Raw genomic sequence first — 22,937 nt, 5'->3', positions numbered from 1 at the left:
TCCACCCGAGGCTTCGCAGGAAATTTCCTTGATCATAGAATCGGGCGCGTGTTCCGACAAGGTCACGTGAGCGCAGGACACATCCCGCCCGACTGCGCTACCATTGGAAGAATAAGGGCAGTCGTTGGCTTGGACAAATTTACCTGTGTCCGTCTAGCACTATCTCCTCCCTATAGAGTAGTAGGTATCACATCACCGCTCATCCACGCCCGGCCGATCCTCCAGCTCGACTCCTGAACTCCCCTCACTTGTCCTCCCCGCCGGCCGTGCTCGCGGCGCCGTCGGACTCGTCAACCTAATGTCTCCGTTCCGAAGTCCCAGCAGTCTCCGTACTACATTGAGCCTTCCATCCATCCAACTGGCAACCCCTCTGATAAGCCCCCAGAGCGCCTCACCGCTCTCGTCCCAATTTCCTGCCTGCTGGGGCTGATCCTGTGCTTCGACCTTGAATTGGTACTTCAGGCAGTCTTTTACCGTGACCAATCCAGTGAGACGCCCACGGTATTCGATGAGAATGACTCGAGGTCCCATCTTCTTGAAAATCTCCATCACCGTCTCCAGGGGGAGGCGAGGATGCACCGACAACGGCGTTGGGTCGATGAACTTGTGCAGATCGATCCGACTGGGAATAGAAGTCGCTGACATTGTGTCAAATGAAACCGCGGGCATGAGCGTGGACGGGGTTCGAGGATCCGTGTGAGACCCGGAAGATGAGGAAACAAACGAAACCACGGCGCTGCCGGGCGCCTGCTGATGTCGCTTTGCACGATCTATCGCATAGCCGAGCTCGGTACGTCCAATATAGCCTATGAGGGTCTTTGACGTCGAATCCTCTACAATGGGGTAACCTTGGTACTGATTCTCTCTCATAATACGTTCGACGGCGCGGATGTCAAGCCCTGTAGCAGGAAGCGAGACAACGTCTGTAGCCATGACCTGGGAGACGGGTACTCCAAAGGTATGCTCTTCTTTGGTGTCAAGAAAAGGGTACCCGTTGAACCAGATGGCGCGATCTGCGATGCCGCCATGGCCGAAACGTTCGCTGACCGCCTTTGTGACTCCCACGACGATCTAACTCATATCAGTCCAGGCCCTTGAACTTCAGAGGACAACCTACCATGGTCGGCAAGATATAAGTGAGAGCCCCCGTGAGTTCAAACATGATGACTACAACCGAAACCGTTATGTGCATGATACCCGATAGAGCAGCACCCGCGCCCAGGAAAGCATACGTTCCAGGTGTGATGCATGGGCCGTCAGGCTCGCAGGCGGAGAAGAAGGCCGACTCGGGAAAAGACTCCTGTAGGTATTGGACGAAGATGCCCACCATCCTTCCAAAAGACGCTCCAATCGCCATGGACGGGACGAAGATGCCGGCCGGTACCTTGCAACCGTAGGAGATGATAACCAGGAACGTCCGTATGACCGTTGCAATACAAAGGGAGAGCATCATATGCACTCGATTCTGAGGTCTTTGGCGCGTCAGCGAATCTCACACCTCCAGCATAAAATGATACTCACTCGCATAGTTGGTCGTAATCGTGATCCCCACGACATTCCCTGAATAATATCTCCATACTCTCCGTCATGTCGATCCTCAGAAACATATTAGGATAACAGATAATTGCCGTGAAGACAGCCAGAGTCACGGATTCTATGATGGGGTATTGCGCCAGATACTTCTTTCGAAACGCCTGCACACGGAGATTCCACTTGATCACAAGGGCGCCGTAAAGGCCACCAAAGACGCCGATGATGAGGAAAAATAGCACTTCGAAGAAATGCCACGAACGGTCATACTTGACCTGAAACATGACTAGTTGCCCCGTTCGAAAAGGATTCATGGCCTGCTCTGCTATCAGTCTCTGAGCAAAAGAATTCCGGTGGTTCACCTACCGCCAACACAGCCGTGGCGACTAAAGCGCAAAAGTAGCTCCGCCACATCGTCTTCAGCGGAAACTGGCTGGACATCTCCTCCAGGGAGAATAGAACTCCTCCAATTGGGCTACCGAAGGCAACACCAACGCCCGCTGCAGCACTTGCGCTCAGAATCTCGCGCGTCTTGGCCGCGTTCCGCCTGTACTTGTCAAAGAATCGTGATATGACGTTGCCCGTGCATACGGCATAATGCACACTGGGCCCCTCCTTTCCCACGGACAGTCCTGAAGCAATGGCAAGCGGTAGCCCAATCGACTTGATGAGCAACGTCCAAGCTCCAAGAAAACCCTTCATTACGAAACCAGCAATGATACATTTGATCTCGGATATGCCCGATCCTGCTGCATATGGTGCGAAGGACTTGACCAGCGTGGCAGCAGTCAAAGCGAAAAGCGCTCCGAAAGCTATGTAGAGGATGTAATTCAGCGGCCAGAAACCGCTCCACCGATGCCACTCAGGGCAACCTATCAATATCAGTTTGCCATCCCGCGGGTCGCGCATAGATCATCCCAACATACCGTCCTCGGCTCCCCAACAGCAAAAGTTCTCATTCAGATAGAACGCTGTCTCGCAATACCCTAGTTTGATATCACTCAACCATTCTGTAGCAATGTTCAGAAACGCCGCATTCAGTCCTATTGCTGCCCCAACGAGTGTAACCACGATCCAAGCCTGCCCTGCATCATAGGCTTCCGATATCTTCCTCCGCCAGCCTATCCGACCCTCACGTTCCCAGAATCCCGCGCGCTCTTTGCGCCTGGCCCGGCGTCGAAGCTGTTCTCGAGCAGCATCTTGCACCCAGTCTATTGTGGTGAAGTCCTCGTAGCGCTTTATCTGCGCAATCTCCTCCTGTATGGCATGCTCCTCTGAGCTTGCTGCTTGCGCGGTCTCGGGATCGTCACTGAGGTCTGCTCCTTGAGAGCCGGCGGTTGTTCGACGCCGAAGGGAGGGAGTGAAAGAGGTCGAGCGGGTGGCTTGGTGGCGAGGTCGGGTACGGGGCTGTAGGGACTGGCTTCGATTCATCGCATCATTTTCTGGTCACAGCACGCGTGGAGGAGTCGAGAACAATGATAGCTGCAAGTCGGAGCTATGGGAGCTGAATACCGCGTTTGCACCGCCACATAGTAGCGCCACACAGTTCGCTTTATATCACAGCACCCGGTACTGTAACCTCGTATCACCGCGTGATCTGTTGCATGTCCTTGAGACTAGTAAGGCCATATTGACGGGATATAGCCTTGTTCAAATGCAGAGACCTCAGAGAACGCACAGATTGCAGAGTGCCTGAATTGGTTTGGAAGTTATTCCAGTTGCATCTACCCGGCAACTTCGCACGCCCATCAAGAACGAACTTGAACCTTGACAATAGTTATGCCAACGCTTTATAATATTTCCAGCATTCTATGAGAGACCTATAAAAGTCGCTTGATCCAGTGAGAACTTCCCGTATCCTTTTCCGCTCTGACGACACGGCATTTAGATATGCAACACGATTCTTTACGAATAATAATCAATGTCCAATGCAGAGAAACTGAGAAAGGTCCTCGTTGCGCAATTGGAAGCTTTGATATTAAATACACAGAAGTTCGTCCATTATAGAGCTTGATATTGGAGCCGTGATGAAGGAGACCATTAAAAGCTCGGCAGGCGGGCATTATTTTCAATAGCAAGGTCAGATATGGTCCTATGTGGGTTCAATCAGCGATACGACTCGATAGTTATATAATCTTATCCACCCGACTAAATTAAAGGATCCGTTGATGTTTGTTGCACATCTGCACCGACGTTGTGTAAGTTACTGGCCAAAAGCGGTATAGCGCTTGAAACGTCGTCTTCAAATCTACCGTACTTAGTATGCGGACCGAGGTGTTTGACAACACTGCAAACACTTTTACAACCAGCTCCGTATGACGCGCCGCCAACCCATATCCATATGTCCAGCCGTTCGCGCTTAGAAGCAGCCAAGAATACGTCAACTTAAGAGCGCGTTCGACTCTTCCCCGTAGATAAAATCGTTCTTCCGCTCCTCCCGACCTGAACGTCGCTCGAATGCCTTACAACAATACTCCAATTGCGCCCTCGCAGGAGGTGAGCGGGCAGGTCTCTCTACCGCGTAAGTGGGCGCCTTCGGCTTGATTCAAAGCTCCTGAAATCGTTCCCTGCCTCAATTCCTTGGAGCGGCATCTTTCCGTAAAGATATTCTCCTTTTAACTCGAGCAAATGCCTCCAAACGCCTTCCCCACTAACACACTGCCCTAGTCGCACGCGTCCAAAAGATCATCAACGCCGATGCGGAACGCCCCCATGTCTCCAAAAACGCCGCCTTCGCCATTGCCCTCGCGACTGAGATGTTCATCCAGCACATGGCGGTAACCACTCACAACGTCGTCAAAGCCGAGCGCAAACCCCGGCGAAACATCCAGTACCGCGATGTAGCGTCTGCCGTGGCGAAGACGGATAATCTCGAGTTCCTCGTTGATGTGGTCCCACGCACGATGACGTATAGGGAATATAAACAGAAGGTAGCGGCAAGTGGTAAAGGGGTTGGGAAGACGAGCGAGGCCGTGGGGACAGAGACGGTGCTTGTTGCTGAGGGAACTGCTACTACTGCTCCCTTGAATGGGAATGGGAGCATAGAGAAGGAGGTGCAGGAGCCGGCAGACAAGATGGAGTTGGACGGTGATGTGACAGAGAGTGGTCCGGAGGAAGACGACGAGGACGGCGCGGCCATGCAGCTGGAGATGGAGATGCGGGGCGGGAGGGCGAATGGAACAGGTCCCGTGGCGGAGCGGCGCACAAGTGGTATCGCTGAGGCGAATGGGACAAGTTGATGCATAGTGCTTGGGGACTGCATTGGGCTGGCGTTGACATCTGGGACATGTGTATTATGGTTCGGCGTTACGGGTGCAGAGATACGAATCAGGGGCATATTCATGGACCTATGGATTCGCGCATATCATTTGAAGCGGATCTTGTACTACATGTTCATTGATTCCCTCAACTCGTCAGTGACACGCTCCTCTGAAAGCAGTCATATGCCCGGATGGCTTCCCAGCTGGCTCAGCCTGAGAACGTGAAATCCCTGGCACCCTCAATCCTCGTCAAGAGACCAGACCTCGACGTTGCTCGCCTCGCCTTCCTCAACCACAATGCCTTCCAGCACATCGACGGTTCTCCCCCACTTGACTGCGAACTTCCCACTGTTGATCCTGCACATGACTAGCGATCCCAGTTCCTTGCCGGCTTCCATCCTGGTTTTCACTTGCCTGAGCAGGTCCTTCATGGCAGCTTTCGTGTTCCGCAGGATCACACTCGGCGGGTCCTTGGCTTTTCCGTACTTTGCACTGGTGAAAAGGCATGCAATCCAATGCGCGGGGATGCCGGCCTTGGTCTCACAGGGCGGGATCAACAGGCATGTTCCAGTCCGAACTGGATTTGTGCGTGGATTGTGCCGGGTAAGGCAGTGCGAGCGGTAGACTTGATAGGCCGAGGGATAGCTGTTGCGGAAGGCGAGGGCTATACCAGAGCCCCAGCTGCCCTGAGCATTGCAGGCGTGGATGAGCACGCTACCTGCCGGGGCGGAGAAGATATCGCGTTTGAGGTGGGTGAGAGAGAGCTTCGTTGACGAGGGCACTTCAGTGCCGACAGTGGCTGCCTGGTTTGACATACTTCTTCTGTTGTGATTTGGTTGACGTTTTGGCCAGAGAGAGAGAGTATGAAAGTGCAAGGGAGAAAGTCAAATCGGAGGGCTAGGAAAATACTGTTCCCAGCACCGACTTCGCTGTGGTTTTGTGAGTTAGGCTGTGTTGTTAGCAGCTTTAAGTACTTGAAGACGCGCCACGAGAGACGAGGCAGCAGCTCGACAGCCCCAGTGAGGCCCTCTTTCCCAGAATAATGGAAGAGAGAACCTTTGGAAAAATAATCAGCACACAGTGACAGACAGACAGCATCATGACCCAGCAGGCGCTTTCTCTACCGGCAGAATTGGAACACCATCGTAATCTGAGAATTGTGCAGAGCGATGCCGCGCAATATGATATCTTACACTCGGTGAGATGGCGATAGTTGCGTGTGGTGTTGAGGAGAGGTTATTATCTGATCGGATGAGCTCGGCCCAACTCCCGACCAATCTATTGTATGCGTTAACCCGAGTTTTCTTGGCGCGTTGTCTCGCGTCTTAATCACCCTCTGTTTTTCTACACGTACCTGCACTACAAGAACTACAACAACTACGCAGTAAAATAAGCAGTAACTTATAGAATAGGGAAGAACTTTTCGGAGACCCCCCAAATTCCCTGGCGAAGACCCCCCACTCAGATGTACGCAGTCGTGACCCAAAATACTGCAGGGATGCAAACTACACCCCGTGATCAAATATACCCAGTCCCCTGATCCGAGCGCAACTCCGGGCATCGACAGTCATCGCAGCGCCTACGCCAAGGAACAGTCCTGAGAGCCATTTTGGTGAACATCGCGACTCTCACCCCATCACCCTTGCAAAACTCAACTCCACGCAACCCACAGATAAAGTAATTAATTCAAATTGAAGTTATACACTATCAGAACCGTCTCCCCAAGTTTCAGAATTTTCCAATCGCTTTTGGTGGTGCAATAGCTCACTGTTGTGGGGACTCCACAAAACCCGTGATGCAGCTGGGATAGAACACCAAACTTAAACACTACCCTCCTCCTCCACCTCACCTACTGCCTCAAGAGCCTTGCCAGTTGACTTGCGCTTGCGCGGCTGCTTATCTTTCGAGCCAACAGGTCTCCCATGCTTCCTTTTGCCATCTGAAGCCGCATTGCTCCTCCTTGCAAACTCCTCTCTGAACTGTGAGAGATCCATAAGTTCCTCAGGCTTGTACCCCATAGCCACTGCGGTCACCTGAGTTGAAGATAACTCACCTCCAGATGCACCTGGGGCAGAGCCGTCGATCTCAATAGGTTGGCTGGCGGTGCTACCATGGTTAGGTTTGGCAGTGGAATTGGCAGTGAGAGCAACCGAGGATTGACCTCCATCACCCCCACAGCCATGGCCTGGAGTGTAAGAGGCATGGGAATGCTGGGTAGCTGTGACTTGGCTTGCTGCAACTACCTCAAAACTGGAAGGCTCTCGCTGACTGTCAGTAAGTGCGGAGGGTCGGTAGGTAGGGGCACTCATCTTCTGCTTCTTTGGGTAGCCTTTGCCCTTGACTGTTGCAGGATCACGAGGCACGACAGCAGGCAGTATTTGACTGCTGCTCCGTTTTGGGTAGTAGTGCCAGTGAGGATGGATCTCCTCAAGGGTTATATTTATCTCACTTTCGACTGCTCGATGGGCGTGTCGGTGGAGAGTGTGGCAACAGGGCAAACCGTACTTCTTTGTGAAGGAGCCTGTACAGCCAGGCCTGTATTGTTGCTCGTTTTTGGCAAGTGAGATCTGCTCTTTCAAAAGGTCTAGGGCAGGAGGCGTTACTTTATTGTGGAGTACCCGAAACTCTGGCAAATTCAATCTCTGTGGGACTCGACTATGTGCCTTGCCCATGATAGCTTTATACTCATTGTACTGAGTAACAAGCATATGATTGATAGACTTCAAAACGTCGTATAGGTGACCATGAGATGAGGTGAGATTTGCCTTGAGAGATCTATGGGCACCCTCACCACGTGACGTTACAGTTTCTCCAAAGTCAGGATAGTCCTTGGTGTAGCAGTTGGCCCAGTGCTTCTGGTGAGGAATTTGGTGCTCTTCAAGATAAGAAAGAAGCTTTGGATAGGCCTTGTAGTCCTCCTTGAGCTCTGCCCGTACGTCCCAAAATTCAGGAAGAGTCTTGCAGCCTACAAGCTCGTACCACTGTGAAAGGAAAGTCTCTCTCTGCTGTTGAATCTCCTCCTTCTCTTCATCAGTATCTCCTCGGCGTACGTCCCACGCATGCTTTGTAGCCTTAGCTTGAACATGCTGGTTAATATACCATATACAATAGCATATAGAGACTCCTGCAAAGTAGTGCTTGAGGGCAGAGATGAGAGCGTCTTCCTGATCAACAAGAAAGCAGCAAGGAGCAACTTCAAGCTCCCGAACAAGCTCAAGGAAGCCATGGATTACTGCGTCGTAATCTTCAATTGTTTCTCCAGGCATGAAAGCGTACCCTATGTCAAATGTAGTACCCAGAGCAGTTACGCCAGTTATATGCAGCAAGGGCATATTGAATCGATTGGTCTTGTAAGTGCAGTCGATAATAATGACATCGGGGTTTTGTTTAAGTATCTTCATAGAGATTGGGTGGGCAAACAATACCCAGTAGAGTTGGTCTTGCTCGTCAAGGCCATGGCGATGAAAGTATTTAGCTCCTTCACTGTCAGTGTATTCCTCCAGGGTCTCAAGGAGTGCCTGAATTTTAGTGCGAGAGCCGAGCTCCACCTGAACAAGCTTCCTCCACTGATTGTATATATCTTTTATGGTGGTGTTTTCTCCAAGATTGAGCAGCTGCCGATGAGTTTCCTTAACAAGGAGATTGCCCTCAAAGCCTTCTTGAATAACTCTATCTCCATAGTTTGATCGCTTGTGGAAGTGTGGCAGGACGTAATTGTTTATTGTAGGCTTATAGTTATGGATGGGGTTTCGAATATGGAGCTTCCAAATGAGGCCATCCCGGTGGAGGTTTGCCCGGTATTCACACTGCGTCATTCGGGTAGCTTTGCCTTTCTCACCCTTTGGCAGATATTTGCGGGAGTGTGCGCAGCGGAGATGTACAATCTTGATGAGATCCTTGGTGGCCTTGCCCTTATACTTCTTGAAGCTGTCAATGGAGACCGCGTAACCCTGAGATTGCAGCTGCTTGTTGACCTCCTCTACTGCCTCTTTGTAGTCCTCCTTTTCAATCAATACACCATCTGGTTTCTCATTGGCCTCATCAATTAGCGTGCTCGGAGATTCAGGGGGCATCCCTGGTGGTGGGGATGGGCTCGTATTCGCCATCTAATCGGGCACATTAGCTCTCTGACCTGCTAATGTGGAGATGGCGTGCTGCCACTACCCATGCAGGACTAGGGCTAACTGCTAGACTTACTGTTACCCAATACAGAACCACAACGCAGCGCCCAAATTTGGCGTGGAAGGTAGCAAATAAAAGCGTGCAGTAAGGAGAGTAAATTTAAGCCTTAAAAAGGTAGTAGTAATAGTGTTGCAGTTGTAGAGTGTAGTTGTGGAGATGAAATTTGGGTCTGGTGTTGCACCGCCAAAGGCACCCTTTTGGCTAGCGTGAATTAAGCGAGGTCTAGTGCCTTGTGCAGTCGCAAATTTGGGCAATTCACTACGCCCGGATGGGCGATGCATGGGCATGAGGCTCTCTGCCAAAAAATCGGAGGGGGCGTACAGCCGGGAGAGAAAAACGTTTTCCGAGCTGAGGCTTTTGCTGCAAATGGTTAAGCACAGCGAATATTCAGTGACGACTGCGTACATCTGAGTGGGGGGTCTTCGCCAGGGAATTTGGGGGGTCTCCGAAAAGTTCTTCCCATAGAATATTATCTTTTTATAAAACTAAGCTTGTTCTATAAGTTTTAGCTTATTTTATTACGTAGTTGTTACAATATAGGGAGGTATATTCTAGCCTTTATGTCTAGTTGCGCAGAGGATTGCAACTCTGCGTAAGGGCTAGAATTTAGACCTACCTCTAGGTACCTACACTACAACAACTATATAATAAAATAAGCTAAAACTTATAGAGCAAGCTTTATTTTATAGAAAGGCAATATTCTATAAGTGGCAGCGTATTTTACTGCGTAGTTGTTGCAGTACAGGCAGTGCAGAAAAAAGCCTGTCGAGAAAGAAGGTGTACCAAGAGCGACGGGCAAGCGCCAAGAAAACTCGGATTAACGCATACAACAGATCACAGCCGCTCAACTCCAACTTCGCTTTTCCTTGACTTCAACGCTCAACGGACCAACCCATCCATCCTCAGCGTCCTCCCATCCTCCCATCCTCCCGCCATCCCACCTCCGCATCTTCGTCCTCGCGATGCCCGCTCTCGCCAACACCACGCGTGCGCTCGCCCGCTCGTGGACGGCGCACCAATTGCCCGTCGCGCGGGCGTCGTGCGCCTTGATTCAGACCCGCAACGTCTCCGATGCCCACGCCACTCCGTCCTTCGACAGCCCCTTCAAGGGTGCCGCGACTTCGACCAAGATCCCCAGCTTTGCCGCGTACAGGACCAAGGGTGGCGAGCATGGACCGAAGCTGTTCCAGTACTTCATGGTCGGCACCATGGGAGCTCTGTCTGCGATGGGAGCAAAGGCGACTGTGCAAGGTACGGGAACTCTACCGCTGTTGGAGGAGCTTGGAAAAGAGTTGAAATGCGCAGGAGAGTAGTGTCTTTGTACTTGGAAGCGCGGTTGGCATATTGGGGAATGAATTGGTTGATGAATTGGTTGATGAATTGGCTGATGAATTGGTTGCGCGGCGAGATGGAAAATGCGCTTCAGCTAACTCGTTCGCTTGTCCAGATTTCCTCGTCAACATGTCTGCCTCCGCCGACGTTCTGGCTCAGGCCAAGGTTGAGATCGATCTCGCTGCCATCCCGGAGGGCAAGAACGTGAGGCTAAATTTCCCCCCGCCGCAACCCGGACCAGAAGCTGATACTGCTACAGGTCATCATCAAGTGGCGAGGCAAGCCCGTCTTCATCCGTCACCGCACCGAAGAGGAGATCAAAGAGGCAGAAGACACCAAGTGGGAAGCCCTCCGTGATCCTCAGCCCGACTCAGACCGTGTCAAGAAGCCCGAGTGGCTGATCATGTTGGGTGCGTACGCAACTCCCGAAGGTGAACCGAGGCATGCTAATGGATGATAGGTGTTTGCACCCACCTGGGATGCGTGCCCATTGGCGAGGCCGGCGAGTTCGGCGGCTGGTTCTGCCCCTGCCACGGTTCCCACTACGACATCTCCGGCCGCATAAGGAAGGGACCCGCCCCGCTCAACCTCGAGATTCCCCAGTACGATTTCCCAGAGGAGGGCAAGGTCGTCATTGGTTAAGGGAATCCCGCTTTTGTAAATATAGAGGCATGGTCTTGGTGTCTGGTGGAGCGTCGTGTGTCGTTACCGAAGTGTAACAAGTCGAATTTCCTTACAGAAACTTCCGTCACTGCATGATATAGATCCCATATGTGTAGTAGGAATGTATCATCACAGGTCCCTATGTTCAAGAACCATTGCAGGTATTCTCAAATTGAATGTGGGGTATATTTTCTCTTTTGTAATGGCCAGCAACTACCCAGAGGGAAATATGGTAGATTCCCCTACCTAAGTCGAGTAGATTCCGGAGACCAACCTGCGGCCATCTCACTGCGCTCCATTGAGGAACTCTTTGACAGCGTCCACAGCTCCGGCGAATTTGTCCGCCTCGAGCAAGATGATATGGCCCTTGGACGACACACCCATCTCCTGGAAGGCTCTCTTGCTGTCGCTCGCGCCCGCATCAACAGGCGTCTCGTACTCGAAGTTGCTCCAGGCAACCGCGTGTCTGTGCAGCACCTCGTCTTCGGGATGGAAGTAGAACGTCTCCGGCTCAACCCCGCCACCACCCTTCTTCTTCTTGGACGCCGGTTGATCATCCGTCCGCAAGGATGACTCGACCTCGCTGTACGTCTTGGAGAGTATAAGGTAGTGTGTGAAGTTGTAAGGCTCCTTCTCCTCCAGCGCCCATTGAATCTCCTCCTGCAACATGGTGTACATGGGCGGTACAATCTCATGGGGCATGTTGATGAATCGTTCGGTCAAAATCAGTCCGACTTGTGCATCGTTCTCCGGCGCCAGTAGCTGGGGCAGGACCTTTGCGATATCCCCGCCGCGCTTGGTCGCCTGCTTCGAGAGGTATTGCGTGAGCTGCTGTATCACGGGCTTGTCCTTGTGGGTGGAGAGATTGAGCACGGTAAGAAATGCGTATGGGTCGGTTTCGTTCCCATCTACTTTTACTGTACTTCCGAGCAGCGGTTGCGAGAGGATCAAATCGGCGAGGGCGGATAGATCGAAGAGCTGCGCATCGATGTCGAAGAGTTGGCGAAGGAGGGTTTTCAGGCCGTGGAAGTCGACGTCGGGTTGCGGGTCGAACCATTCGAAGTCCACATTCACCATATCCATATCCTAGTTACATGTCATTATACTTTGCAAAGCGGGTTCTCAATCCTTGGGCGTGTGCCTACCTCGTCACTCTCCGAATCATCATTTTTGCGCTTGCCATTCTGATCTTGAGCTGGAGGCGCATCAGGAAGCTCCTCCGCGTCCGCGTGCTGTCTTTTCGATTTCCGTTTTGCCATTACTGTAACAAGTTATCGTGATAGAAGTGTCGAGATAATTTTTGGGACCGCTGCGGAGGTCTGGTTGCCCGCCCGCAGAAAGCACGGGCCTCGCCTTCAGCCCTACAGACGCGACTTGCCCCGCCAAAATATTTTTTGTGGACTCATCTTCACCCCTCTCTCCCCTCGTCACGACTCGAAGATTGCCTCGATCGTGGACCGAATACCTCTTATTCCTTTCTCAGACCCAATCCAAGAGCCCAAGTGCTCCGGTACTCATCATGGCCACCGACGGCAGCGATCCAATTCCCCCGCACAAGACCTTCGACACCATCTTGGTGCTCGACTTTGGGTCGCAATACTCGCACTTGATCACCCGTCGCCTGCGCGAGCTCAATGTCTACAGTGAAATGCTTCCTTGTACTCAGAAACTCTCCGAGCTCGGCTGGACCCCCAAGGGCGTCATTCTCTCCGGAGGCCCTTACTCGGTATACTGGCCTGATGCGCCGCACGTCGACCCCGAGGTTTTCAAGCTCGATATCCCGATTCTGGGCATCTGCTATGGACTACAGGAGATCGCATGGAACCATGACAATACGAATGTACTCGCGGGAGAAAAGAGAGAGTACGGGCATGCGTATCTCAAGGTGGAAAGACACGGAGATGCAAGCACCGGTGGACATGTGAACGCGTTGTTCAAAGACCTGGAGGACGATATGGAGGTCTGGATGAGTCATGGTGACAAGCTGAGCCATATCCCTGAGGGGTTTGTCACCGTCGCCACGACGGATAATGCTCCCTTTGCGGGCATCGCACACAGGGAAAAGAAGCTGTATGGCATCCAGTTCCACCCCGAGGTCACACACACGCCCAAGGGCAAACTTCTGCTCAAGAACTTTGCCGTGGATATCTGCCAGGCAAAGACGAATTGGACAATGAGCAAATTCGTCGATCAGGAGATTGCGCGCATTCGTGCTCTGGTTGGCGAGAAGGGACAGGTCATTGGTGCCGTCAGTGGTGGTGTCGATTCCACGGTCGCCGCAAAGTTGATGCAAGAAGCCATTGGCGATCGGTTCCATGCTGTGCTGGTCGATAACGGAGTCCTGCGGCTAAACGAGGCCCAGATCGTGAAGGAGACCCTTACCAAAGGACTAGGCATCAACCTTACCGTCGTCGACGCATCAGAGCGTTTCTTAGGCCGTCTCAAAGGCATTACGGATGATCCGGAGAAGAAGCGCAAGGTCATTGGCAACACCTTCATCGAGGTCTTCCAGGAGGAGGCTAAGAAGATTGCTGCGGCAGCCCACAATTCAGAGCACGCTGGAGAGATCGAGTGGCTCCTTCAGGGCACGTTGTATCCCGACGTCATCGAGAGTATCTCGTTCAAAGGACCATCTGCGACCATCAAGACACATCATAACGTCGGCGGCCTTCCGGCCACAATGTCTCTCAAGCTCATTGAGCCCTTGCGCGAGCTATTCAAGGACGAAGTCCGCGAACTCGGCACCAACCTCGGCATACCGGAGGACCTAGTCTGGCGCCATCCGTTCCCAGGCCCGGGCATTGCCATCCGTATCCTTGGTGAGGTCACACCCGAGCAGGTCCGCATCGCGCGGGAGGCCGATCACATCTTCATCGAAGAGATCAAGGCTGCTGGCCTCTACAGAAAGATAAGTCAGGCGTTCGCAGCGTTGCTGCCCGTCAAAGCAGTGGGTGTCATGGGAGACAAGCGTGTCCACGATCAAGTCATTGCGCTTAGAGCTGTGGAGACGACCGACTTCATGACGGCGGACTGGTATCCATTCGATGGCGAATTTCTGAAGAAGGTGAGCAGGAGGATTGTAAACGAAGTCAACGGCGTCTGCCGTGTGGTATATGACGGTGAGTTGAACTGCGTTCTCCGGATAGAACCCTGCTGATGATGAAAAGTTACGAGCAAGCCCCCTGGGACCATTGAGATGGAGTAGTGCGGGGGACATGATTGAATGGATCAAAACAACGACTATACGAAAGAGATGTTTGCACTATGTGAAACGATACCCGGCACCTGGAAACCCCTACCTTCTCATATTTGGCATAGAGTTAGAAATAGAAGGGTTCAGCTCCTCGATAGGTCGTACGAAACGGAGAGTGGGAATCACTCCCTATGCCCAGTTTCAGGAATGAGGAATAATATTGTGCAGGAGACGGCGGGCCGAAGGGAAGCAGCCAGGTAATCAGGTTATTTGCCAGGTCTTGAGAACAATCCTCAACAGCACTCAGATCAACATTCAGCTTACCGTCAATGGTACTATCCTCTGCTATCTAGCACAGTTTACTTGACCCACTGTTGAGTTCATAACTGACGTCATGATGCGCTATATGGGCCACCAGTGCTAAGGGGTGGGGAGCAACAACTAGATAAATCTCGCCAGGACGAACCAACGCAATGCAGTCAACCTCAATCTAACCATCCACCTTCTCGTTCTTCAAAATCCTAAGTCATCACTACATCTCATCACTTCCAAACTCGCGTCAATTCAAATCCATCATGTCCAGCAACGTCGGGAGCAGCAACATCTACGAGGCTGGCGACCAGCGCACCTCTTCGCAATCCGAGCTCAAGGAGCGTGAGCGCTACAGCGGGGGCAAGGCCCACCTTCAGCAAGATCCCAGTATGTGAAACCCACGGCGTCCGCGGTCGCCAGGCACCTGCTAACACATGCCGCTACAGCAGACAACCGCACCACGGCAAACAAGATTGCCCGCGAGAAGGAGACGGGTGAGGGTGCAAGGAAGAGCGAGGAGCACAAGATGCTCGAGAAGGATGCGACGCTACCGGCCCGGGCACATGGCAATGAACCCAGCAGAGGCGCGAGGATCGATCAGGAGTTGAGGGAGGAGGACGAGGAGCACCTCAGACAGAAGGGCAAGAAGTAAATAAAAGTGGCCGTCGGGGGTATTGGCTTGCATGATGTATGCGTCTCAACTGCTATTAGCTGGACTCTGTACGATATATCAATGGATGGTTTAAGATGACATGAATGGAACGCGATCTATTCATTACGAGTCTTGTCTTGTATGATGCGGATGCTGACTTCGTGTCTAACTGCAAAACGTCTTGACATATGCACATGCGTCCTATAGCTTATACCCAGGGGGCTTCCGATACAGGGCGCCTCCTCCGGCCCCGGCCTGTATATACACTGTCAGTTCCATGGCTTGCTGATCATGACTTCCTGTGCATAACCGTTGCTGCAGCCTTTAGCAGGGGAGTCAGCGCTGCCCTAACCTCTCTGCAGGAGTCGAAGAGGGATGATGACGTACCTGGTGATTAGGAAATACCAACGTATCCGCAATAACCACATTCTCCCTCCTTCCCGCGGCGAACACTACTATCTCAGCGATATCGTCGGGCGTCAGGGGCTCCACACCCTCATACACCTTCTTCGCCTTCTCCTTATCCCCGTAGAACCGCACAATGCTGAACTCCGTCTCGACCTGCCCCGGATCAATCTCTATCACCCGTATCCGCGTCGAGATGAGCTCGCGGCGCAGAGCATCCGTGAAGGATCGTACTGCCGCCTTGGTTGCGCAGTATATCGATCCGCCCTGGTAGGGTTCGCGACCGGCAATGGAGCCAATGTTGATGATGTCGCCGCGGCCGCCGTCGGAACGGGCCTTGAAGATGGGGAGAATGGCTTGAGTCATGTTGATTAGGCCGGTGACGTTGGTGGAGAACATGATGTCGATGTCTTCGGCTTTGATGTTGGGGGCTTGGTCCATGCCTTTGACGAGGCCTCTATCTCATGATATGTTAGCATACCATCCTTCTGCAAAGAAAAAGGACTTTTTGAAGGGGGCTTACGCATTGTTGACCAGGATATCAACAGCTCTGAACTCCTGCGGCAGACTCTCGACCAACGAACTGACCTCCTCTGGTTTCGAGACATCAAGCTTCACAGGGTGCACCTTGACGCCCGGTGCCACTTTGGCTATCTCCGCCGCTACCTCGTTCAAGGTGTCGATGCGACGTGCTGTGAGGATGAGCTTGAGGTCTTCGGGGCTCGTCTTCGCGAACTCGAAAGCGCAGGAACGGCCAATGCCCGAAGAGGCTCCTGTTATGAGGATCGTCTTTCCCTTGAGGCGGGCTGCCATGGAGGATGACATTTTGGCGTGCTGGGCAATTGTATGTCGAAGTATATGAGACGAGAGAGGGGTGCTGGCGCGGGGTGCGAAGAGACTGGGTGTTGAGCGAAAGATGATGTTTCTGTTACAACGAGAGAAGAACGGCATGTACGGAGAACCCAGAATAGTCGGGCAGTACCTAAGCAGGGTATCAAACACCCACGATGCGAATTTAATTGACACGAATTGATGTGATTACTCGGAGTCACAGGAGTGGTGCGAGGTCGGCGGGGGAGCTTGCATTCGGAATACCTCGGCAACAGTTCCGATGAGAGAGCCGGTGCTAAGCCTGCTTCGGAGCCGCAGACGTCCCCAGTACGTCTCCCGCCATTATTCTGCAGCGTGATAAGGACGGTGAAATCAAAAGCCGAATTGACTTGGGAAATCCGCGGGTCATTGAAGCATCAAAGAACAGTTTCACTACAACTGGACCGTCACGACACTCAGATATAGTCTTTGCGGCAGGTTCATCTGGAGTTGCTGTCTGGCAATCGTGTCAATGGCAGATGTACAAGTACTGCCATAGTATATTGTAGGCTTCGCTTAGTGAGCGAATAGAAAAGCGGATTAGGGGTATACCAACAAGCCCAGGGGATTTGTCGGTTGCGTCCTACATGGTAGACTCTCAATTCGAGTAGGCGGGCATTACTGAGGTCTTACTGCGTCACTGTATACGTAGGAGGACTCCAAACGGCAACGGAAGGAAGGAGATATCACGTTGCAGGTTTAGAACCTTCGAAAAGCCTGTAGATCATAGTAGTGTGCTTGGTACCCAGATATTGATAGCTGGAGATGCTGGGTAGCTCGTCGCCATCAACGGCAAAATTCCGTGTTAACAGTAATTCACCTTGATGGCAAACAAGCTCGTGCATCTCACGGCATATCCTGCCCGGAGACCCACCAAGAAAATCAGGCATCATGGAGTCGTATACTCCGCCTAGATTCCACACTACTTGTGTAAACCCTTTCCGTGAAACCCTCCCATAACCATTCATTTTGTGTATCCGTCCCAGATCCTTCCCAAAACCATTTCCGTGCGTTTGTATCCCGATTCCTCGGCAAAGAGAAACCTCCTTCACTTAGCACTCTTTCCCGTGAGCTTCTCGCGGAAGACGTCCTCTGATATGTAGCGACCCGTCTTATCCTTGAAGGCGCAAGAAAGACGGAACCAGACCTGCTTGTGGTCGCGCTTCAGAAGCCTGGCAATCAGAGCTAGATCGTCCATGGAGAAAGTGTCATCCGGATAGACGTCGTTGGTAGCATGAGCAGTGGCTCCAAATTGATCGCCCCAGCCATTGGCATTCCCATTGTTGTTGCGGCCGGCAGCAGAACCCTCCTTCTTGCTGGCCGACTTGTGAGACTTGGTCTCCCAGTTCGCGTTATTGTTGGAGTTCCAATTCGTGTTATCCTTGTTCCATGCATTCTCTGCCTGGTCGGCTTGCGCTGCAGTCTCCGGAGCGGCACCACCCCAGCCGCCGCCCCAGAAGCCATCATCCCCGCCGCTGTTGTTGGGTCCAGAGGCCTCGTTTGCCGGCTCATTCTTCTCTTCCTTCCCGCCTTTGTTCTTACTCTTGTTCTTGCCCTTTTCTGCAGCCTTCGGCCTCCAGTCCGCCGGTTTGATTTGCTTGAAGCGCTCCATGAGCTCTTGCTTGGACTTCCCGAGAGCTTCCCCGATTTGGGCCCATGTTTCGTTTTCTGTTTTCCTGCGTAATAACTCCGCATCTTGGGCCGCAGTGAACAAGGAGGGATTGTTGCCTCCGGCTGCAGCGGCGGGGGGCATAGCCTGCACATAGCCTCCTGGAACGGCTGCTACAGGGGCCATTGGCGGTTGCACAGGCGTGTTTCCGCCACCAAGTCCGCCAAAGGCATTCCAGAGCGCAGCTTGGAGATCGGCTGGGGCAGGTGTCGCATGCAGCCTCGCAGGCGTGCCGTGAAGCTTAGCGGGTGTACCATGCAGCCTGTCCATGGTTCCAGGCGGCGCGGGCGGGTTGCTTGGAAGTGTATGCCTCCGCTCTTCAGTCTTCCCTGCCTTGTCGGCAACCTTGGCGAGGTTAGCTGCGGTGAGGGCTCCTCGACTGAGCGGATGGTTGACGGAGACCTTGAGCTTGCCTTTGCGACCGTCGCTAGCTATCCACTCGATGATCTCCCCAGGGCCCTGCAGACATTGTCAACATTTTGAGTGGCATATGAGAGCTCATGGCGCACCCTGGGTAGCTTGGGCTGCGGCCCGGGAGGCGGCGGCTTGGATTTCTTGAAAGGTTCGTCGCTCCAGCCGAGTAGGAAGCTTTTGGAGATCTTGGGGGCTGCTCCGCCGTTATTGAACGCCATTCTGTATTGCAAGTACGCGGTTTTTCTTCAAAGCAACCTACCAAAGAAGAGGGCCAGGCGGTGGGCCACAGGAGGCTGCTTAGACGAAAGGAAGAAACTGGCAACTGAGGGAGCAATGGCTGGGATGAGTCCGGCGAGGCAGAGAGAGTTGGCTTGGCAACCGAGAAAGAGCGGTGTCAAACGAACGTAGCGAACGAGCTAGGCAGACAGAAGTTGGAATGAGTACTGAAGAGACGGTGAAAGACGAACGACGAAGAACTGCGAAGATGATGCTTTCAAATTGGAAGTCCCGCTTGACCGCCTGAAAGCGATAGGGGATACTTATCCTAAGGAAACTAAATTTTAGATACGCTGGTAATAGAATCCCATAGTAGCCCTCCTAAAGACTGCGTATACTTAGGCGCAGTGGGGTCGAATTCACCAGTTGACTGCAACTGCGGATCCGGAGGCAGGTGTTTGCTATCACCGTTATATCGATGCAGGTTGGAGCACACTCGTACTTATGGCGTGTGCCATAGACAAAGCTTTTCCGACTCACAGAATATATTGACACCCATAGCAGTTACACGGAGGAAAGAGCTCGGGAGTGAGCGAGTGAAGTCGTGACGATATCTCGAACTATGTAGCCTAAAGAAGCGCTTGCTCTCTTTCGTGACAGTAGGTCGCTCCGCACGGTCGTAACTGAGCATTAAGCTAAAAGCGGAGAGGATATACTTAGTTCAATAAGTATGTACCTAGGTAGTCATTGGAAATGGCGAATGGCTTCACTCCAACGTCGTTGAGATGACTAATCTATGACCAATACCCGCCTTGGCATCCTGTCCGCCTGTTGGAATGCGACCCCAACCTTACAAGAGACTTCGAACTTCGCAAACAGCCAGCAGTGGGCAGTGGGTGCAGCGTGAAGCAACTCCATAAACATGCTGTTGCCTCTCTTCGGGCTCCTCGCTGCGGCGAGCAGCTTGTTATCCCTCGCGACGGCCCATAACATACAGATGAAGGCGTATATGCGGGAATGCTTCCACGAACAGCTCCACAAAGACGACCAGATGACAGTCACGTTTCAAGTTGGCGACCGGGAGTTTGGAGGTAGTGGGAATCTGGATATCGACTTTTGGGTACATGGAGTCCCCACCTTTGTATTCCATTGGATCTTACGTTAATGCCATCTGGCCAGATCGAGACTCCCTCACGCGGTTACCAAGTTCACGAACGCGGCGTATCGTCCGGAGATCACTCGTTTACTGCCAAGGAAGACGGCACATATACATACTGCTTCAACAATGAGCATTGGGGCGCAAACACAAAGGAGGTGTCATTCAACGTCCACGGAATCGTCTACGTTCCCGAGTCGGAAGCCCCGCAGGATCCTCTGGAGAAGGAGGGTATGTGGCGAGGTCAACATCAATCGTGGCCATGACTGACTGTTGAAAGTACGATCCCTTTCGGAGCTGGTGGCGCAGGTCAAGGATGAGCAAAGCTACATCATTGTGCGGGAGCGGACACACCGGAACACGGCGGAGAGCACCAACACTCGAGTCAAGTGGTGGAGCATCTTCCAAATGTTTGTGTTGGTAGGGGTGGGCATATTCCAGGTCTGGTGGCTGAAGAGATTCTTCGAGGTGCGTTGTCGCTTCGTCCATGCCCTGCTCCAATGAATCTCTGCTCAATGCTGACTCGCTCGTAGGTCAAGCGCGTCGTGTAGCGTGAAGATACGCGTGAAGATACCTATTACTTGCATACATGGGGAACGGTAGCTCCGTGTTGAATGTAGGGATGCCTACATGGCTGCTCTGAGGGTGTGGCCGTTAGCAACTCGCAGAGCGCATAACAGGGATCCTCATTCACAGGAAACAAGTTTCCTTGCTGCATACAACCTCGTCTTCTCTCTGCATCAGTGTCATACCCACATTGTTTGCCCTCTCTCAAGGATTTCATTCTCATCGATTCCAGTTAGTCGGAGTTTACTGCGCTCGTCCGTTTTGCCAGAAGGGACACAGTCTCTCCTTTCTTGTATCCCAAATCCTGTCTCCGATCATGGTTGCATAGACCGTTACCTGTTCTGTCCTGCCACATCCTCCTTCCCACGTAGACTCTGTTGTTAACGACGCTTCCCATGACTCTCCATGGAGGGGAGAAGGTTGTGGATGATTCCGATCAACTCAAAGGCCGTTTGATTACTCTCAGTTCTACGTCTAGCTGGTGAAAGAAGCACCAATCGGTGGACGCAACTAGCGTGCCTACCTAGGTAGGGTTGGAGCGCTCCTGCCCAATATGGGATTCTAGATTGACCTAGGCAATCGCTCCTTCCCTCCTTCACTTACTTTACTCTTCTTTCATTGCTTTTCGTGTCAGATATAAAAACCCCCTCGCTCCCCACCTGCACTCTCCTTCCCAATGCAGTCCCGCACCCGCACAACCACCTGGGCATCCCATCCATCCCATACAGTCAATCCGTCAATCAGGCGCCATGGCCGGCAAAAGAGAAGATATCCCGCCGGACATAGCTATGCAAGATGTCGACCCGCAAAGAGATCAGGGAGTTGGGAGCCAAGGTCCTTACCAGTCACGTGCGCAGCCGCCATCACCACCTGCACACTTCCCGCACGATAGCGTACCAAGTTACGGGTCGGTACCTTTGGGCCCCGTTCTACCAGCACCAGTGCACCCTGTGTCCGGCCTCCCGTCGACGCCAAACCGGATTCCACTCAATGGCTTGCCGACTCTGCCACAGTATCCCATCTCCAACAGGCATCTGTTGCTCAGCTGGGCAAATCAGTACTGTCATGCGCCACCCTCCTATTCCGCCATGGCTTCAACTTCTGCTCCATGGCAGTGGCCGGGCGCAATGCCGAATCAAGCGACGAATAGCGTGCGACAATCCGGTCCCGGGCATCGCAACACCAGACCTGTTGGTCTGGAATCGCATCAGGCATACAATAACCATAGACAGTACACGTTCGTTAATTACTACGGACCGGACAACGGCGCCTACGACCCCGCGGCTGCTCTTCGCCGTGGTGCGGCATTGGAGACACCTACCCCATATCACATCCCTCCGCTCGGCACTGAAAACTTGCGAAATGGGCAAATTCTTCAGCCTTTCAGCACCGGCGCTTTTGGCCAGCTCACGAGACCAGATAACGAAATCAGACCACAAGGCACGTCTATGATCCGGCCGCGAGCGATGACTGCTCAAAGTGGGCACATTCCAACCGTCAGGTTGAGCAATTCAATTTTGCCCGATGGACCAGTAGTCTTGCCAACGAAAAGCCCTTCTGTTGACGCTGGCATGTACCCTGGGTGGACTCCTCATCCACCATATACGCAGCCAACAAGGCCAAGGGCTTATGACTTTGTGCGCGAACCAGTCGCCATGGGAGACCCAGACACGGCTGCCCACGCGCAGTCTTCTAAGCTTGCGGATTCACTTGCCCAACCCGAACCCCTAGAGCAGTCCCAGGAGCAGTCTCAAGGCATTGCCCCGAGAGCGTCAAACATTGAAGGGCGTGACAATAGTGTGCCAGGCAATTCTAGCCATTTCCTAGCCCACCAGGAACCACTTGACCAAGTCTCACGGATGAAACAGCAAATCTACCACGAGAAGGGCGTAGCAGTTCGACAATACCTTGCAGTTCGAGAGCGCGAGCGGACCGTTGGTGAAGAGGACAAACAAAAGGCTGGGTACCCGCGAGGTGAGTCAGTGGAAAGGGTGAGTGCACCTTACCGCATGTGACACTTCCAATCGACAGTAGTTCATGAAACGGTGGGAAAGTGCAAAGTCTAGAGTAATTTCAGCTAACGTGTGCAGCTGGACGTCCTAACCATATGCGCGGTCCGCACATAGACTCGCGAGTGGTTCCATACCCAAATGAGAATGCTCGTAGGCTGGATCCTCCAAACCCGTCAAATCCGCCACAACGTCCACTACTACTTCGACATCCACATACACCTCAGCCTCAACCTCAAATCGCTTCCCAGCCTCCACCATATCGCCCTATTGGCTCAACTTATGAGGATTACAAATCGTCCGTCTTTGCCTACCGCATCAACACGGAACTCACGGTGTCTCAGAGCGCTTACGATTGGGTGGAAGCGATCCCTGGCCTATTGAAAGAGTTAGACCAGACTAAAGCCTACAAGACGTTCAGGCATATTACACATGGTTACATCAAAGACGGAGACTACCACAGTGTCGTGGTACTGCACAATGCGTCGGATCCTTTTCCGCCATCCC

General features: G+C 52.7%; 12 protein-coding genes across 12 annotated transcripts; 6 read left to right on the top strand and 6 right to left on the bottom strand.

Annotated features, from left to right (window-relative positions):
- Positions 1–27: 27 nt before the first annotated feature.
- Positions 28–3,013, bottom strand: EI97DRAFT_414148 (uncharacterized protein). The gene is made up of 5 exons (XM_033796818.1): positions 2,457–3,013; positions 1,897–2,402; positions 1,522–1,847; positions 1,118–1,472; positions 28–1,071 (listed from the first exon to the last, which is right to left on the bottom strand). Exons 1-5 carry the CDS (start codon positions 2,959–2,961, stop codon positions 193–195), a joined length of 2,571 nt encoding a protein of 856 aa, XP_033656602.1. The 5' UTR covers positions 2,962–3,013; the 3' UTR covers positions 28–192.
- Positions 3,014–3,732: 719 nt separating this feature from the next.
- Positions 3,733–4,874, top strand: EI97DRAFT_431281 (uncharacterized protein). Its single transcript, XM_033797896.1, has 2 exons — positions 3,733–4,051; positions 4,198–4,874. Exons 1-2 carry the CDS (start codon positions 3,988–3,990, stop codon positions 4,767–4,769), a joined length of 636 nt encoding a protein of 211 aa, XP_033656601.1. The 5' UTR covers positions 3,733–3,987; the 3' UTR covers positions 4,770–4,874.
- Positions 4,875–4,900: 26 nt separating this feature from the next.
- On the bottom strand, positions 4,901–5,886 carry EI97DRAFT_226615 (uncharacterized protein). The gene is made up of 2 exons (XM_033793908.1): positions 5,847–5,886; positions 4,901–5,719 (listed from the first exon to the last, which is right to left on the bottom strand). The coding sequence occupies exon 2, from the start codon at positions 5,603–5,605 to the stop codon at positions 5,030–5,032; it is 576 nt and encodes a 191-aa protein (XP_033656600.1). The 5' UTR covers positions 5,606–5,719; positions 5,847–5,886; the 3' UTR covers positions 4,901–5,029.
- Positions 5,887–9,716: 3,830 nt separating this feature from the next.
- On the top strand, positions 9,717–11,123 carry EI97DRAFT_465403 (ubiquinol-cytochrome c r). Its single transcript, XM_033801467.1, has 4 exons — positions 9,717–10,223; positions 10,420–10,508; positions 10,564–10,714; positions 10,765–11,123. Exons 1-4 carry the CDS (start codon positions 9,935–9,937, stop codon positions 10,944–10,946), a joined length of 711 nt encoding a protein of 236 aa, XP_033656599.1. The 5' UTR covers positions 9,717–9,934; the 3' UTR covers positions 10,947–11,123.
- Positions 11,124–11,252: 129 nt separating this feature from the next.
- EI97DRAFT_499555 (uncharacterized protein) lies at positions 11,253–12,053 on the bottom strand (the record flags this gene model as incomplete). The annotated part of the gene is made up of 1 exon (XM_033802615.1): positions 11,253–12,053. The coding sequence occupies one exon, from the start codon at positions 12,048–12,050 to the stop codon at positions 11,253–11,255; it is 798 nt and encodes a 265-aa protein (XP_033656598.1).
- Positions 12,054–12,486: 433 nt separating this feature from the next.
- On the top strand, positions 12,487–14,172 carry EI97DRAFT_456462 (GMP synthase; the record flags this gene model as incomplete). The annotated part of the gene is made up of 2 exons (XM_033800734.1): positions 12,487–14,086; positions 14,135–14,172. The coding sequence occupies 2 exons, from the start codon at positions 12,487–12,489 to the stop codon at positions 14,170–14,172; spliced, it is 1,638 nt and encodes a 545-aa protein (XP_033656597.1).
- Positions 14,173–14,454: 282 nt separating this feature from the next.
- EI97DRAFT_226519 (uncharacterized protein) lies at positions 14,455–15,292 on the top strand. The gene is made up of 2 exons (XM_033793907.1): positions 14,455–14,859; positions 14,919–15,292. Exons 1-2 carry the CDS (start codon positions 14,736–14,738, stop codon positions 15,122–15,124), a joined length of 330 nt encoding a protein of 109 aa, XP_033656596.1. The 5' UTR covers positions 14,455–14,735; the 3' UTR covers positions 15,125–15,292.
- On the bottom strand, positions 15,197–16,354 carry EI97DRAFT_484870 (putative 3-oxoacyl-reductase; the record flags this gene model as incomplete). The annotated part of the gene is made up of 2 exons (XM_033802126.1): positions 15,197–15,986; positions 16,053–16,354. 2 exons carry the CDS (start codon positions 16,352–16,354, stop codon positions 15,461–15,463), a joined length of 828 nt encoding a protein of 275 aa, XP_033656595.1. The 3' UTR covers positions 15,197–15,460.
- A 1,093-nt stretch (positions 16,355–17,447) lies between these two features.
- Positions 17,448–18,700, bottom strand: EI97DRAFT_440534 (uncharacterized protein; the record flags this gene model as incomplete). The annotated part of the gene is made up of 2 exons (XM_033799639.1): positions 17,448–18,527; positions 18,578–18,700. The coding sequence occupies 2 exons, from the start codon at positions 18,698–18,700 to the stop codon at positions 17,448–17,450; spliced, it is 1,203 nt and encodes a 400-aa protein (XP_033656594.1).
- Positions 18,701–18,889: 189 nt separating this feature from the next.
- EI97DRAFT_226489 (uncharacterized protein) lies at positions 18,890–19,429 on the bottom strand. Its single transcript, XM_033793906.1, has 2 exons — positions 19,239–19,429; positions 18,890–19,159 (listed from the first exon to the last, which is right to left on the bottom strand). The coding sequence occupies exons 1-2, from the start codon at positions 19,387–19,389 to the stop codon at positions 19,080–19,082; spliced, it is 231 nt and encodes a 76-aa protein (XP_033656593.1). The 5' UTR covers positions 19,390–19,429; the 3' UTR covers positions 18,890–19,079.
- A 191-nt stretch (positions 19,430–19,620) lies between these two features.
- EI97DRAFT_448785 (transmembrane emp24 domain-containing protein 2 precursor) lies at positions 19,621–20,405 on the top strand (the record flags this gene model as incomplete). The annotated part of the gene is made up of 4 exons (XM_033800179.1): positions 19,621–19,818; positions 19,878–20,085; positions 20,135–20,322; positions 20,388–20,405. 4 exons carry the CDS (start codon positions 19,621–19,623, stop codon positions 20,403–20,405), a joined length of 612 nt encoding a protein of 203 aa, XP_033656592.1.
- A 401-nt stretch (positions 20,406–20,806) lies between these two features.
- On the top strand, positions 20,807–22,802 carry EI97DRAFT_226451 (uncharacterized protein). Its single transcript, XM_033793905.1, has 2 exons — positions 20,807–22,412; positions 22,512–22,802. The coding sequence occupies exons 1-2, from the start codon at positions 21,171–21,173 to the stop codon at positions 22,545–22,547; spliced, it is 1,278 nt and encodes a 425-aa protein (XP_033656591.1). The 5' UTR covers positions 20,807–21,170; the 3' UTR covers positions 22,548–22,802.
- Positions 22,803–22,937: the final 135 nt, after the last annotated feature.

This window comes from Westerdykella ornata, assembly GCF_010094085.1.
Source record: "Westerdykella ornata strain CBS 379.55 unplaced genomic scaffold EI97scaffold_4, whole genome shotgun sequence".
NCBI lineage: Eukaryota > Fungi > Ascomycota > Dothideomycetes > Pleosporales > Sporormiaceae > Westerdykella > Westerdykella ornata.
The sequence above is the reverse complement of the archived record's forward strand: the minus strand, read 5'-3'. Positions and strand labels throughout refer to the sequence as shown.

Coding starts and splice junctions, on each gene's coding strand:
- EI97DRAFT_414148 (XM_033796818.1), bottom strand. CDS start 2,961: ATGAATCGAAGCCAGTCCCTACAGCCCCGTACCCGACCTCGCCACCAA. Junction 2,403..2,456: donor CTGTTGGGGAGCCGAGGACG/GTATGTTGGGAT, acceptor TGATATTGATAG/GTTGCCCTGAGTGGCATCGG. Junction 1,072..1,117: donor CTTATATCTTGCCGACCATG/GTAGGTTGTCCT, acceptor GATATGAGTTAG/ATCGTCGTGGGAGTCACAAA.
- EI97DRAFT_431281 (XM_033797896.1), top strand. CDS start 3,988: ATGCCTTACAACAATACTCCAATTGCGCCCTCGCAGGAGGTGAGCGGG. Junction 4,052..4,197: donor CGGGCAGGTCTCTCTACCGC/GTAAGTGGGCGC, acceptor ACACTGCCCTAG/TCGCACGCGTCCAAAAGATC.
- EI97DRAFT_226615 (XM_033793908.1), bottom strand. CDS start 5,605: ATGTCAAACCAGGCAGCCACTGTCGGCACTGAAGTGCCCTCGTCAACG.
- EI97DRAFT_465403 (XM_033801467.1), top strand. CDS start 9,935: ATGCCCGCTCTCGCCAACACCACGCGTGCGCTCGCCCGCTCGTGGACG. Junction 10,509..10,563: donor CCATCCCGGAGGGCAAGAAC/GTGAGGCTAAAT, acceptor ATACTGCTACAG/GTCATCATCAAGTGGCGAGG. Junction 10,715..10,764: donor CGAGTGGCTGATCATGTTGG/GTGCGTACGCAA, acceptor AATGGATGATAG/GTGTTTGCACCCACCTGGGA.
- EI97DRAFT_226519 (XM_033793907.1), top strand. CDS start 14,736: ATGTCCAGCAACGTCGGGAGCAGCAACATCTACGAGGCTGGCGACCAG. Junction 14,860..14,918: donor CCACCTTCAGCAAGATCCCA/GTATGTGAAACC, acceptor ATGCCGCTACAG/CAGACAACCGCACCACGGCA.
- EI97DRAFT_226489 (XM_033793906.1), bottom strand. CDS start 19,389: ATGCTCAGTTACGACCGTGCGGAGCGACCTACTGTCACGAAAGAGAGC. Junction 19,160..19,238: donor TATGGGTGTCAATATATTCT/GTGAGTCGGAAA, acceptor TAACGGTGATAG/CAAACACCTGCCTCCGGATC.
- EI97DRAFT_226451 (XM_033793905.1), top strand. CDS start 21,171: ATGGCCGGCAAAAGAGAAGATATCCCGCCGGACATAGCTATGCAAGAT. Junction 22,413..22,511: donor GAGGTGAGTCAGTGGAAAGG/GTGAGTGCACCT, acceptor TAACGTGTGCAG/CTGGACGTCCTAACCATATG.